General features: G+C 40.0%; 1 protein-coding gene across 1 annotated transcript; it reads left to right on the top strand.

Annotated features, from left to right (window-relative positions):
• Positions 1 to 7317: 7317 nt before the first annotated feature.
• APOH (apolipoprotein H) lies at positions 7318 to 12933 on the top strand. The gene is made up of 8 exons (XM_042833089.1): positions 7318 to 7428; positions 7574 to 7750; positions 8077 to 8173; positions 9528 to 9604; positions 10198 to 10386; positions 10968 to 11147; positions 11625 to 11822; positions 12554 to 12933. Exons 1-8 carry the CDS (start codon positions 7365 to 7367, stop codon positions 12622 to 12624), a joined length of 1053 nt encoding a protein of 350 aa, XP_042689023.1. The 5' UTR covers positions 7318 to 7364; the 3' UTR covers positions 12625 to 12933.
• The last annotated feature ends 2246 nt before the right edge of the window (positions 12934 to 15179 follow it).

Raw genomic sequence — 15179 nt, 5'->3', positions numbered from 1 at the left:
TACCTTTTACCAAATTCAAAAAAATATTCTATTAAAAGGGATGATAATTTTGTACAAGCAAGCTTATTTCGCCAAGTGAATATAGGATGTAAACAGACATCACAGATTGTGCTTCAATTTATTATTTCTGACAGCTGAGCATCACTTATCACAGGTGTAAGAAACAGTCACTTACATGTCACAGTTGGTTTATTCTAGAGAATAACTGTGGGAGGAAAACAAAACCCATCAGCTGGAATACACAGGATATGCCCTTCTTTGTGTGCCACCATTGTGTTATGACATGTTGACACGGAGAAAGCCGAGTGCTGTTTCCAATGGTAAGATTTCCAATTGTTCCAGGTCCGGCTGTGCTCTGCACAAGTGTTTACACTTCTGGAAACACTAATAATGGAAATGACAGGAGTTTGGCTGGGCAAACACAGCTTTAAAATATTTGTTTAATTTAGAAGAACTGAAAAGAGAAAACCCTGGTGCACAGAGCAAGCTGACATTAATTTCAGAAAAAAGATTTCAAAATACCAAAATGTCAGTTGACTGAAAAATGAAGTGTGGGAAACCTCTCTGTCTTGAAGACAGCGTGAGGGAGGACTCTGTCAGCGCTCAATTTTCATTTGATTCCCCACTGGAATTTTCATTTTCCAAAACAAACAAACAAAAAGCCCAACAGGAACTGTCCCTTAAAGACAGCAGAGTCTATTTCTGGTCATTTAATCCAGTATTGTGGATTAAAGACTGAAAAGATTAGCAGCCTTATTCATATCATAACAAGGGAATGTCCCTTTAGGTTGCGTTAAGTAAGTCCCATGCTACCATTCAGTTCCACAAGGCGTGGTGACCTTAATCGCTCAGAACTGCTGCTGGTGAGGATACAAAATGCTACAGATGTTCTTCCAGTGTGAACTACATTTAAAAATAGTTTTGTTCCAGAAAACGACATTTTAAAACCAAACACCCGCAGTGCTGCTAGGGAGAAAGAATGACAGGACATCCCTTGCCCAAGTGCCAGGGGATTTTGTTCCAGCTGTATTCTCATGTTGGTGATATAAGAGCTGGGCAGGCAGTTCCCTTCAGAAAGGTTTGGAGCCAACTTGCACAGTGGGCTAATATTACTGAACTTGACTACTTTGATGTCCATGCAAAAATAAAATAACCCTTTTGTTACCGACTGCATGCTTGGATGACACGAGGTAGGAAAAATGAGAATATTTCCAGAAATACAGATAGCAACAAATCAATGGGAGTAGCAAAGATGTACGTGTGCTGAGTATTTTCAACTTGTATGAGAAATATTAAGCACTTCATAGAATGCTCAGAAGTGCTCTCTTCCCAAAACATTTATACATCTCCTTTCAGAACTTCAGTTTATGAGAATGTCACTGGTCTCAGCACTGGCCACTATGCAACATCTGCAATTCCGTTTCATTCTGCTGCCAAAATGTTGACAATGTCTTTGTGTCTTCATGTGCAGTGAGTAGAGAAAGAAAATTGACCTCTGATAAATATTTTCAAAACGAAACTACCAAAGAAATGCAAAGCTACAACAAAAAAGTGGCAGAGCAGCACTAGAATCCATGTTCTCAGAGCTATACATGCATGTGGAGGTTGGTAACATGTCCTTCTGGAAACTGAAATAGGGAGCAACATTTTCCAAACAGCCCAGTATGACAGAAATTTACTTGAATAAAACGAGCACTTTGGAAAGCATGACCTTCATTTAGTTGTCCAAATAGGATTTAAGCCCTTCTGAAAATCTGATTCCAGTTATCGATACCGGCCCCTTCAAAATCTGCTTCCTCTTAGAGATGCTTTGCCCTGGATTTATTGCTGGAGATGGGAGGCTGTCACAAACTGAAATTAGTTTATTGATATCTTCATACTGTCTAATGGTCCATACAATAAAAGTGCCGTGCTGCTTGGAATGAGATCAGTCTGTGAACAGGACCCAGACGCAGGATAATGAGATGTGAGGAGCAGCAGGCACAGCCCACATCAAGGAGCTGAAACAGCCGCAGGAGTTTCCTGTGGAACATCTAGCTCGGGGCAAACTGATCTTTCCTATCATATAAGCCCTAAACTCACTCACTTAAGTTTAAATATTCAAGAAAAGTTAAAATTCAGCTTGTACAAGTCAATGGCCTTAACCTGGATCCAATGTTTTATGAAATTTCCTGTTCTGAGATTTTTTCTTTTTTAAGATTAAAGTGGGAAAATTCTCCTTTTGGAGTAAATCTGGTAAGAGTACCAGATTAAAAACATACGAGGAAATATTATAGTCAATTATTTGTGTTGACTAACAAAGGTTTGGCACAAATTTCTGGTCTTGTCATGTTGTTAATTCCAATAACTTGATTCCAGTTATATTCTCAAGCACTGAAGAGGCTTGGGAGGGTTTTGGCTTTGGCCCTAAGAGTGACCAATGCTCACCTTTTGATTACATCGTACGCAGCACAGGAGCAGAATAGCAAAGAGGATGAATTTTTTCATCTGGAACACTCTGGAATTCTGCCCAGAAAGAATTTCACAGATAATATCCACAAGTTAATAGAGATCAGAGGATCTCTCTAGATCGAAGCTGCCGATGGCAATAGCAGCAGCAGCCTCTGACACTGCATTGATTCTAGGCTGCTCTGAGACACATGCACTTTTCAATGAAGTTTTTGATGATGAATATACCTAACAACTCCTTCATTATTGATCCCTTTGTCATTTGGATATAATCGAAGAAAGGCAGTAAATCTGGTGTTAGTTGGGCTTTCTGGCAGTACTGTGGTAGTGTGCCAAGGGAGGAAGAGGCAGCGTAAAAGCTCTCTCATTTACCCACAGAAGTCCAGAGCGATGGAGTCATTCTGGGATGGAAGATAGCGAGGATTGCTCCTCTGGATGGCAAAGTGGTGAAACGTTAATGCTGCTCCTGATGTACTGGAAGCACAAAGTGCATTCCTGCAGCACTGCGCTTCTCTGGGAGAACCCACAGGAGATCCTGACCGAGGCTGAACTCTCCCCAGCTTGTAAACAGTGTGACAACCTGAGGCAGTACATTTATATAATGAAGCACTCACGGAAATCTGACTTCATAGAAAGCAGAAGATCAATGATGAAGGGAATCTAGAAAACACATTTTCAAGCTTTGTGAGAGAAAATAGTGGGTTTGATTTGAGCTGGGTCAGTACCCTGCCTTCTCCAATCTCCCCATTACCCCATTATCTGGCCACTGCAGAGTCAAACTCTCATGAAGAAAAATTTGCCCCCAAAGCTTCATATTTCAGCATTCCTGATAAAGAAATATAGTACGGGATTATTATTATTTTATTTTTTTTTAGAGAAAATTCAGAAAAAATTATCAGAGGAACAGACTGTTTTACAATATTTGTGTTGCAGTACAACTGTGAGAGATTCTCTGGATTTTCTTTGCAGGAAATGAGAAGGCGGAGAGGAGGAAGTGGCTTTAAAATACTCTCTGTTTTTGTACACTGTGAGTTTAATGTATGTGAAAAATGGAACATCTCTGTGTGATGGCACAGACCTGCTCAGACTGGGGAAACTGCTCCTGCCAGCCTTCCAGCAGCTCAAGTTAATACAGGAATGGGTATTTTAATACCACACCTCCTGTAAAACGCTGGGTGCTTAAAGTGACCTGAGGTCTGGGACTGAAACGATAATTATTTCACTAACCTCAGTTAGTGAAATCAAAGTGCCATTTAACCCTAAATTATGTTTCTACATGAAAATAATATTTTCAGAAGTTACACAGACATTGTCTACTTTTGATGTCAGTGAGACATCCTTCCAGGTCAATGTAAATTACCGTGTGTTTACTTTCAGCAGGTAGGGAACACTGACTGGAAAACTAATTCAGTGCAGATGGATCTTGGCTTCTGGCTGGCTGAATATTTTGCTAAGCATGAATACATAAAGCTAAATTATCTACACAGCTCTATATTAAATATTAAAAGGAACCACTATTTAGGAAATAGCCTCAGCTTGGCCAGAACTAAAGGCAGTTATTTTTCTTAAAGGCTAGAAATGATGCATTTTACCTTCTTACTTTCCATTTGTTATCTCTTTCAGTGTTATGGAGCACTCTAATATCGGATGCATCGAGTGGAGGCGATAAAAATGTTTGTGCAGAGCATAAATGAACTTTGAACAAATATTAATAGAACCATCACAGCAACACGAAGGACAGTGATTGGACCTGTAACTCAACACCTGCTCCCATAAAGGATACACGCCCATACAAAGCCAGTGATGGATATGTGAAACAAAAGGGACAGAAAGAAATCAGCTGGAATCTGAATATCCCCTCTTTGTAGGGAAAGGATGAAGTTGTAGGTCCAAGCAGAGCTCCAAACCCGGCTTTCACGCCAGAGGGAGAAGGCCTCAGTAAGGGGATGCTGGCACAAAAAGGAGAACTGCATTCAATCTCTCTTTAATATTTTATCTCAGTGGCCTTAAGCAATACATTCAGTGTGATTTGAGAAACTGGCTGGGCTATATCACACATTTTCCGTTTGAAGAACACCTGTAAAAGCTCCAGAGTGGTGGGTGACATGACCCAACACATCACCCAGATGGACAGACTGCCAGCAAGTGGCAGCAGCAGAGGTGCGACAAATCCTACGAGATCATGAAAGCTATAGCATCAGTTGGAGAAGCAGGTGGACAGATTAAAGCCTGGCTCATTAGCTGGGGAATGGTTACTTTGGTGACCTGACCTCCAGTCTGTCTTGTTCCTGCAAACTTTCTGCAAAATATCTCTAGGAGAGACTGCTTCTGCCTGAAAGTCTTTGTCCAGCTTCTCATTATCTTGTGTTCCAATTACCACAATGTATTCTCCTCTTGTCTTGACAGCTCCAGTTGACCCCTGGTATCAAGGAAGAATGCTGCCACATAGGCTGGTATTCATCTTTTTTCTTTTCGTATCCCTCTATTTTTTTTTAATTGTTTTTGTTTCAAACTCTTTCACGTTTCCATTTCCACTTTTATGGCTTTGCTGACTTATCCTCTCCCCATCTCTTATTCACAAATGAAACTACTCTGCTCAGGGAGTGATGCTGGGCTCCATCATTAGATTGCTATCTTTTCAAACACACACTCTTGATCTCTGCCTTGCTGCCCTTCATATTTTTGCCCAGGCAGCACAGCTTCTGCAAAGTTCATTCACACCCCTCCCTCATACTCTTCTTTTAGGTTATACTAGCACAGAAACGGGTAACAGGCTTCTGTGGTACTGATACTGTGCATATTGTGCTAGCCAGTATCATCTCAGTGTGTCCTTACACTGCTCTGCCTGCAGCCAGCATTTCTTTCCTTAGAATGTAACACTATTTGTGGTGGAGAACATCAGTCTGCTCTGCATTTATATGGCCACTAACAAAAAGTTCTGCTTTATAACCGGGTTTATAGGAGCTACAATAATAAATAATACATGGATTTGATGAGAAGTCAGATGATATAAACAACTGCATATTATCACCAAATATAGAGAGAACGAGACTGGTTTGTTCATGTTCTGCTGAGGTGAATCCTTCCCGTGCAGTTATGGAAGAAGGCACAGTTATTGACAACATGCATTCTAATGACTCTTATTACAGAGAAATATGTCTTCAAATAAATCACAACACTGGCAGTTGTTGTGCAGTTGCATGAAACGTTTGGTATTTTTCTTTCAGTTTCGTATGCAATTATTCAAAGTTTTATTGCCAGCTTTAGAAATAGTGAAGTTATTGCCCACAACGGATGTTCAAATGACATGCAAAGATCAGATCTATTCAGCCCAATTTTACCTACGTGACTTCCTCTCTCTTAAAGTAGCATAGGAAACTTCAGTTGGAGTTCACAGGTGTGTGTGGCACATGTACTCGGGTGCATTCTGCCATCTGCTGAGCACAGTGAGAACTGCTCACACGGTCAGCGTTGAAATGGATTGAATCGCGCCCATCTATTCCTGTGCTGTCTTAAACGCAGAAAAGAATGCAAGCAAAACAGCAAGCAGATCTGAGGAAGGACATAACCCAAAGGCAAGGAAGTTCAGCACAGCACAGCAGTTGGGAAAGGTGAAACATTTGTAGAAAAAGAAAAGGAAGAAGCAGGCTGGGACAAAAGGAGAAATAAGCAGATGTAAAAACAGAAAATCAAGTCTGTATTTTTTGGTTGATTTAGAGGTTGTACTTTGCCCTCTGGCACTGTGTATTTGGTAAACATCTTGAGCAAGCCATCCACGTATTTTTATTTCTGATAAGACCAGCATGTTCCTAATTGTTTAATGTTGTGGCTAAAGTCTACATTTCAAATGCAGCAAATGTATGAAGCAAAAATAAACAAAGTATTTAAGATCACAGCAGGAAGGATCTGACATAACCTAGCTTCTTGTCTGAGCTCCCAATGTCCCTCACTCCCCCTCACAGGCTGTGAGTCAGCAGGCAAGGAGGATACTGAGATTAGAAACAGCAAACTGTGGAACAATGATTACACAGATGTTATTTTGGTTGCATTTGAGATGTTCCTGCAATTAAAATCTGCTAAATTAGGAAAAATGCACTGATCGGAGCTTCAGCTGATAGCTATATAGTTTTGACTTGATGACCCCAAATGGCAGAGTCAAAACAAGTTTCTATGCCACCCAACAATATGATTTGAATCTGAACTCCTTGTCACAAATTAAGCACAATCCAGACCCATTATTTCACTTTTCCTGCCTGCACAGCTGGCACTGTGGGCAATGAGAGAAGTAGTAAAGCAAGAGCTAACTAGTTATCTGCTAATTGAAAGATAATGACTGGCAATGTGAATCAGACAAAACAGGCCCATGGAGCCTGACGTTTCAGGCCAGATCATCATCCAGCATAAATCAGCATTAAGCTGGTGTTGTCACTGGAGGCCTACGACAACACCAGTGTCACTCCAACATGAATCATTTTGATTCTGTGTTTCTGTGATTTTGCTTTTAAAAGACTTCTATAACTCTTGTACATGGAAGAGTACAAACTCAAGTGAGAAACAACAGCTTCTCTGTGACAGTTTTATTCTTTGATCCAACCATTCTCAGCCTCCGCAGATGCTGAGGAGATGATATTGCTTCCTCAAAACCATCAGTCCCTGCAGGAGATGCTCTGCAGAACCAACAAGAGAGGAGGCATTTTCAGTAGAGACTTTGAATCCCTGCATTATGTGCAAGTGCAACATGTGATGGTTATATCATCCTTTATTCCAGCACCACAAGGACCCTTTTATCTTCTGTTTACTTGGGTGGGAATAAATACAAAGAGTTAATATGTAACCATCCTTTTATGGATGCCTTTATTTTTAAGGGGGGAACCACTGGCCTGAGAGTCACTAGGGAAGCTGGTGGGCTGGCAGCAATGTACTCCCTGGCACTGCTCCTGTGTGTGGCTGCTCTCACACACTCTGCTCTTGCAGCGAAAGGTAAGTGCCTTCCACTTCCTAACAGCCAGTGCTACCCTGGAGTGTAACTGAGGGAATCCGGAGAAACAGAACAGATTGTAATACAGAAACTTGAATACCTCAAGCTCTCTGCTTTACTTTTCGTAAATTTTCTTCTATCTTCCAGTCTGTCCCAAGCCACCAGAAGTGATGTTTGCCACAATCAATGTGGTCAAAAATGAGTATAACGTGGGTGACGAAATCGAATACACCTGCAGGCCAGGGTTTGTCCCCAACAACGGCCAGAGGAAGTACGTCTGCCAGCCCACTGGCAGGTGGCCTCTCAACACACTCTTATGCCTACGTAAGTAAGGGCTCATCTCAGTGCTGTTGTACTACAAATGATGTACACTGGTTGACAATATCTGCCTATCAATTGCTATTCATTTTTATCATTTAATTGCATAACAGCTGTTTTCCTCAATCAACTGCAAAAAAAATATTTTCATCACAAAAACTTGGAAACTACCACTGCTATGTTTTGATGGAAATGTGAAATAGGTTATGAAAGGTAGTACGCAGAAGTGGAAAAACATGGAAAGCACTCAGAGCCTTTTGAAATCAACCAGTTCCCACTGTGCTTCATGCCTTGTGAAATAATACTATCCTTCTTTAAACTTTGATTAACAGCAAAGAGATGTCCCACCCCTGAACGCTTGCAGCATGGAACAATTGATTCTAGAGATTTCCACTACCAGAGTTCTTTAAGTTTTTCATGTGACCCAGGGTAAGTGCTCCCTTTTTCTATGTTACTTAGCACAAAATCTAAACCACAGCACAACGCTGTACTGTTGTGTTCTGCAGCATCGCAAGCCAAGGAACTCAGAAAATACCACACTAAAATCCACCTAAAAATGGCATATCTGGGGGTCCTTCTCTGTTTAGCTCTGACTACTGTATCTCGGGGCTTTGCTCCTCCAAAGCAATGTCTTGCAGACATGAAAACCAGGAAAATAGCAGAAATTTTATGCAAAGATTCATTCCAGACCACTTCTCCTTGCTTTTAAAATCCTCTTATTACATCATGAGATGAAATCCTACAGCACAGAAAGGATAATCTCCATCTGAGTCATCATGCTGTCAGGATCTGGAGGCTGAAAAATTTGTTTCCATGTCTTTCTAAGCTCAGTAAATGAAAACATGAGGTTAATCCTAATTTAGTCCCTGGAGCAAATGCACGTTTACTGAAGGCTGCCTCCTGGTTTTAGAAATGAGGATGCATTTAAAGAAACATAGTTAAGTTAAATGCAAGGAGATATTTGATGGCAGCATGCAGTCACTCTGTTTAAGCAAGTAATTAATAAACAGTGCTTACCTGGGAAGATCATAGGTGAGCCATAGGCTGGAGTTCACTGAAGAGTGCTAAAACCTCAGTTATCTCGCTCTTCTGCAGAACAGACAAGAAAAGGAATAAATTAATTCACCTATGATATCAAATGTAGCAATGGGACTTGAATTGATTTGATTTCACTAATGATAATTTACTGGGCTGCAGCTATGTGATACTGATGCAATCGATACAAAATGAGCATTTCTTTAAATATCAGTGGTAGTAATAATATATGTACAGAGGAGGAGAGGGAAGCATCTAGAGGGACTATATAATGTAAATTAAATTGGCATTATAATAAAATAATGCATTTCAGTAACTTCAGGGACTGACTGCTGAGTTCTTTATGAATAGATTCATCCTAATTGCCATAACCAGCTAGGAACGTCTCCTAAGAAACTCCAAGATTAACGTCATTGCTCAGTGCTCACTACTTGCAAATATCCAAGTATTAATCAGGTATAGGAATCATTGTAATATTAAAATAGAATATAGAATTGAAAGTGAAATACCTCGTTGTATCAAGCACTCTTTCTAGAAATCTGTAATACTTGGATATTAACATACTTTCGTGTTTGAATCTAAATTTCTTTTTAGGTTAGTAAGTACTTGAATTAGAGAAGGGTTTCAGATCTGGACTGTTATTAAATCTGCATGTGGGAAATGGAAATCTTCACAAAGAACAAACTGATTTTTCTCCATACAAAAAGGCTCATTAAGCTTTCTGACAACCAGATCTTTCTGTTTACAGTTACAACCTTGTTGGGTCAAGGACAAGCCAATGTATGTCAGATGGCAAGTGGAGTGGAATCCCCCCAAAGTGTCAACGTATGTGCTCAGATACCCCAAAACTACTGCATCCTTATTGCTACTATGGAAGGGTTCCTTTACATCACTCAGATTTACATATACTCCTCTTCAGAAGCCTCCCATTGCAGTGTTCTAAAAAAGATCAGGGACAATCAAGAAGCAGCTTGTAAATTTTGTTTTAGAGGTGTGGGCTCTATTTATAGAAAAATACAGTTTAAAATTCTATGTAAAAGGTGAGGATCAAGGATGCTGTTTACAACTGAAGGTAAGATGTTTGTCCCTTAAAATTCATCTTCCCTGTATATAAAAATGAGGTTAGCATCACGATTTTCAGCTGCTATGCATGTTTTTTTGCTGTGACCTGTCCTGCATAAATGTTTTATGGAAAAAACAAGATACTGCATAGCATAGTATAAAAAATACAGCAAAAATCATGAATTTCACATGGAAAAGCTCTTGAGACTTCTAATTGATCTTTTTTTTTGTTTTGGCAGCTATACTTCCATAAGACACTGTGTGGGGTTACTTTGGCTATAAACAAGTTGCTCCTGTGATAACAGTAACAATTCGGTCCTTAAGCTTTTCTTTCTAAGAATGCTGTGTTTTTCCAGCTGTGACTTGTGAACCTCCCTCACTTCCTGAATTTGGAGTCCTTTCTTACACTCTCTTGAAGCCTGGAAATATTTCTTACTTCATGGACACAATTGTTTTTGAATGTGTACCACCTCTGGCACTTATTGGAAATGAGACAGCAACCTGCCAGGCCAATGGCACCTGGAGCAGCATCCCGGAGTGCAGGGGTGGGTAACTGACTTTCAGCACCTTTGAAACAAAAGCCTAGAATTGTGTGTGCCAACATACAAAAAAAGAGCAACTATTTCCTAGGGGGGAAAAAAAAAAGAAAAAAAAGCATATTATTTATAAACATACAGCACACTCATTCTGAAAGTCAGAATCATGAATGCAAGGGGGTGGCTGACAGCGTCTGCAAGACTGCACACGAGATGGGATTGACAAAACATTTGCTGCAGGTATGAAGGTTGTGCAAACAAGGCTGCGAAACTGCTGCCAGTGTGGAGGAAGCCTGGCTGCCCAAGTGCAGGGACTCTGCTAAATGCTGGCATTCATCTCATAGGCAGGCAAACCTCATCCTTAGGCTAGAGAATCACGCTGTGAAACAATACCACATTTTGGGTACAACCACAACAGATGTATTTAAATTATTTATTTATCTATAATATTTCCCCTGACTGTGTTCTCCAGTGCAAGATGCCAAAATGAACCAATATAATTTTTTTACGTGCATTCTTAAGTACACACTGCATCTTTTAGAACTGCAGCAGTGACAAAGCTTTGTTTCTCTTTTGTTGTTGTACCGCAGCTGTCACTTGTCCTGCTCCAACTGGAATAGAAAATGGGTTCTTAAATTTTGCTGTTCGTAGAACGTACCACTACAATGAAAGTGTCAGCTTCAGCTGCCAGTCCAGGTATGTGCTGGAGGGACCCAAGCACTCCCGATGCGAGAAGACAGGGAACTGGTCCACAAAGCCATCCTGCAAAGGTACACATATAGAATCTCTTAGAAACCAGCAATTTGATTTCGTTTTCCTAAAAAAGCACCACTGACTGTCAGTGCGCTGTTGCACCTTCGTGTCTTTTCACAAATAAATTGAAGCTGTGATTTCAAGACCCTGATAATCTAAGATGACTCCCAGCATTCAGTGTTCTACACTGTGATGTATTGGAACCAGCTCCAATAATCAGACACTAAAATGTATTACATATTCACATTTCCTGTCCTCTTCCTATTTAATATAATTAGGAATTTTACTGGGCTGAGTTTTCACCAGAATTTTTTGCTCCTGTACACAGGTGTGCAAAGTTTTTTAGCATCGTAATATCAGAAGTATTGCATATGTGTGAGCCACAGCATTTTTCATTCTCTAATGCAAATTTCTCATGGAATCTATTCTAATCATGTTTCAAAACAGAGCTCTAACCATCCTTATGTGTTGCTGATAACTGGATTGTTTTACAGAGCCATGTAAAATTCCAGTAAAGAAAGCTGTAGTGTTATATGAAGGGGAGAAGAAACGAGTCCAGAATGATCTTAAGGAAGGCATCATGCATGGCGAAACTATATCCTTCTACTGCAAGAATAAAGAGAAATCCTGTGCCTACACTGTGCCTGTTCAGTGTGTGAACGGCAATCTCACTGTCCCTTTCTGCTTCAAAGGTAAGAGCTGAGATAATTTTACCACAGCTGCCTGCCTGTGTCAGGGAGCAGTGTCCCAGTTCATCTTCAAGCTGCATTTGACCAGCTGATTCATCTGTGTTGTGCTAAAGTTCTTGGGCATTTAGGAAGAAATCCTTCTACTCCCGAGAGGTGTTAATTAGAGGCCTAGCCCAGCCAAAGGGCCAGACATGAAGTGTTCTGGGATTTCATGAATCCTTGGGTCAACTTCTAGAGCCTGGACCCTGCCTCAGCCCCGGGAGCCTGTCCTGCTCACTGCTGCTCTGCTGAATTGCCCTCACATTGCTCTGACTGCTTCTGACATTGGGTCAAGAGTTAAAAAGCAGCTAACAGCTATCCTGATGCTGGAAGAACTGGTTCACAGGCACTGTGTTGTTTAGAGTAAATGAAGGGGTGAAATAGCAAAGTTTATCAGCAAGAGGAAGTGCTTTGCACCTGTTTTGTCAATATTCCTTGGAAGTTTTTTTCAGTCCTAAGTGATGGAAAGGACACGGACAACCTATGGTCAAAACGTCCTTGTGTTTGGACTGCCTTCAGGTGGACATCGTTTAGCTCTTTTTAAAGTAGAAATTAAAATAGTGAATTTCTTCCAGCAGTTTACAGCAAGCAAAAATTCACTGCTTATATCTAGCAGAGCCCTTGAGATGCATTGTTTTCAGCCACTGCACATTGTTAGACTTTAACCCAAAGTCTCAACCTCTTGTTTTCAACAGAGCGTGGCTTCTTTTCAAGCCTTGTTAAGACGGACCCATCAAACATGAAACCATGCGAAGATCTGAAATGAGTCAAAGAAGTAAAGCAGTACTGAATGTCTCACAGACAGATACATGGATACACAGGACAACTTAAGACCTCTGAGTGTAAATTCCAGGCAAACTTGGGAAGCGCTGAGTACGCAGTCTCTGCTCTTTTCCCTGCTGCTGTTATCCCAGTCTCCTTCACAAGCTGTGACACATTATTTCAGCCATTAACTTCCTCTGCCTCCTTCAGCATCCCTGCTACACTACTTCTCTTTCAATATTTCCAGCTTTCATGTCATTGTAAATGATCTTCTCAATAGCAACCCCTTTAGAATAAAGTAACCTTTGGCCAATAGCGTGTTCTGATTTAATATCACCTAGACATCAATCAAATCCTTTAGCTCTTAACTGATTTATAGAAGGCCTTCCTTATGAGTAATTAGCTGAGTTCTGATTCCTTTTCCTCTGTTATGTGATAAGGAGCCAACCTTTAATTATAGAAGGACAGAAGGCCATCAGCCTAGGATTTTCCAGAATTTAGACAAGGAGAAAGATGGAGTCTTCCAAAATGTGTTTAGTGGCCAAATGTCCAACTGCCACTGAAAAAAATTGCATCCAATAAAGGATTCTTCCATACTTCAAAAATATTGCTAAAATTAATAACACTATTCATGTTTTCATAACTTCAACATTACATGAAACTGCTGTTTAAAACAGCAGTTAATGTTTAATGCTGTTTAAATATTATGCAATGTAGCTGGTTCCTTTTTAAATAAAGAGAACTGTGCACCATTGAGCAATAATAATGATTTCTGGTCAGCAAGCAGCTTTGAAGTGATCTGTAATTTTCATTTCATTAGGAGGACCACTGCTGTGAATGATTCTAGCAATGTTGTGCTTATATCTGTATTTCTAATCAGAAAATACTTAAAATTTCAACTTACTACTAAATGATGGAGGAATATTTGTTGCATGCTTACAATAACTTACAGTGAAGCAGTGTGATTCTCTCTTCTTTGATAAGACACACAAGTAAGCTACACAGCAAGCAACCTACCTTAGAACTTTTTGAAAGATCCATTTAGCATCAATATCAAAATCAAACTGGACTTGTAAGATGCTAAAGCCACTCTTAAGAAAACGTTGAACATACTCCCACCAGCTTTTTTCTAATCTTTTAAGGCTGCACATAAATATTTTAATAGTATTCCTGAAATCATTTGTTCTCATTTTCCTATTTTTAAGGAGAGGCTGAGTCAGTTACTATCATTTAGTACTTGCTTCTTATCAGCAGATAAGAGAAGCAGAAGCTGCCTCTTCAGTTGTTAAGAGTAAATTTGTCTATTTTGTGGCACAATGTGAGCTGTTTGATTGCTAATATGTTTAAATGGAACTTCTAAAGGATGTCTGACTTAAAAGCCAAAATATTAATAACCACCTTAAATACATACGCAGATCACCTGGCAGGATCCTATCTGTTTGGAAATCTAGTCTGAACAGTCGTGTGGGATCTGAATACTCAGGACACTAGCTGAGATACCAAACACAGTTTAATATTAACTTGTCTTTCAGAGTTAAACACAGTGAAGCTGGAATAAATAAAGTTTTCCTTGAAATGATTTGTATTTTGCACAAAAACTGTTGCTCCAGGAACATACAGATTTTTCTAAGCAGTGTTAACAAGCTTTCCCAGTTACAGCAGGATGACAACCATCACGTCAGCTGGCCCTGCTTCCTAGCTGGATAAGCAGTATTTGACTACTTGAAAGAATCACCCTTAGGAGTCAATGCTTGTATGCTGAATTTATTATCTAGTCTCCTAAAGGAAGAAGGATAGGGGTGGGGGCGGGGGGGGAGGAAATCTATGACCTGATATGTCTTTGAAGTAGTGAAGTGTTTGTGAATCACAACTTTTCAGACATGAAAGGTTTGCTTAGAAGGTCTGAAAAATAATGTATTGCAACTAGAAGTGTTCCAAAGGCTGGTATGAGTGAGTGAAACCTGTCATTTTATTTTTTAGATGTTTGAAAGAATGCCGTAAGCTGTGCTCGTGTTACTTGTGGCAACCTGCTGAGACAGTTAGAGAGATAAGAGAACACGGTACATAAAAGTACCACGTGTTTCACTTAAATGAACATATTTTTACAATTCAAATTGGGAATTAGTTCTGTTTTCTGGCTGCAATATTTAAGTGTTCTATAACTGTATATCTGGAGTTTCCCTTTGGAGGGTATGCATCGTGTCCAGCTGCAGCTTTGGATGAAGACTAGACCACCATCTTTGCCTGAGCATTTTGTTTTTCCTTCTTTTTGCACCAAAATCAAGCAACTGTCACATAAATCCAGGTAGTCTTCAAACTCTCTGGCTGCTTGCATTGGTAAGCAGACCCAGAAACTGGTTCTATTCCCTCAATAAATTTCTCCTGGAGAACTGGATCATTTCACTGTTTGACTGGTCATCCTGACTCACATCCTTTTTCACCAGCAAATGTAAGAGCAAATTTTGTTTTTCTAAGAGAAGAGTTTTGTGATTAGCATGATAGAGGGGTATTCATCTCTGAAGGCAATCCTTGGATATGTACCAATGAACAGCATACAAA

The sequence above is a fragment of the Centrocercus urophasianus genome, unplaced genomic scaffold (genome assembly GCF_019232065.1).
Source record: "Centrocercus urophasianus isolate 14NV4802_14NV808 unplaced genomic scaffold, USGS_Curo_1.0 seq_40, whole genome shotgun sequence".
Lineage (NCBI taxonomy): Eukaryota > Metazoa > Chordata > Aves > Galliformes > Phasianidae > Centrocercus > Centrocercus urophasianus.
Note: the sequence above shows the minus strand (reverse complement) of the source record. Positions and strands in the feature narration are given on the sequence as shown.

Bases quoted from the DNA above. Each gene is read 5' to 3' on its own strand.
- APOH (XM_042833089.1), top strand. From the start codon at position 7,365: ATGTACTCCCTGGCACTGCTCCTGTGTGTGGCTGCTCTCACACACTCT. The intron at 9,605-10,197 runs GTATGTGCTCAG...GTGTTTTTCCAG, and splicing joins AATCCCCCCAAAGTGTCAAC to CTGTGACTTGTGAACCTCCC. The intron at 11,148-11,624 runs GTACACATATAG...ATTGTTTTACAG, and splicing joins CACAAAGCCATCCTGCAAAG to AGCCATGTAAAATTCCAGTA.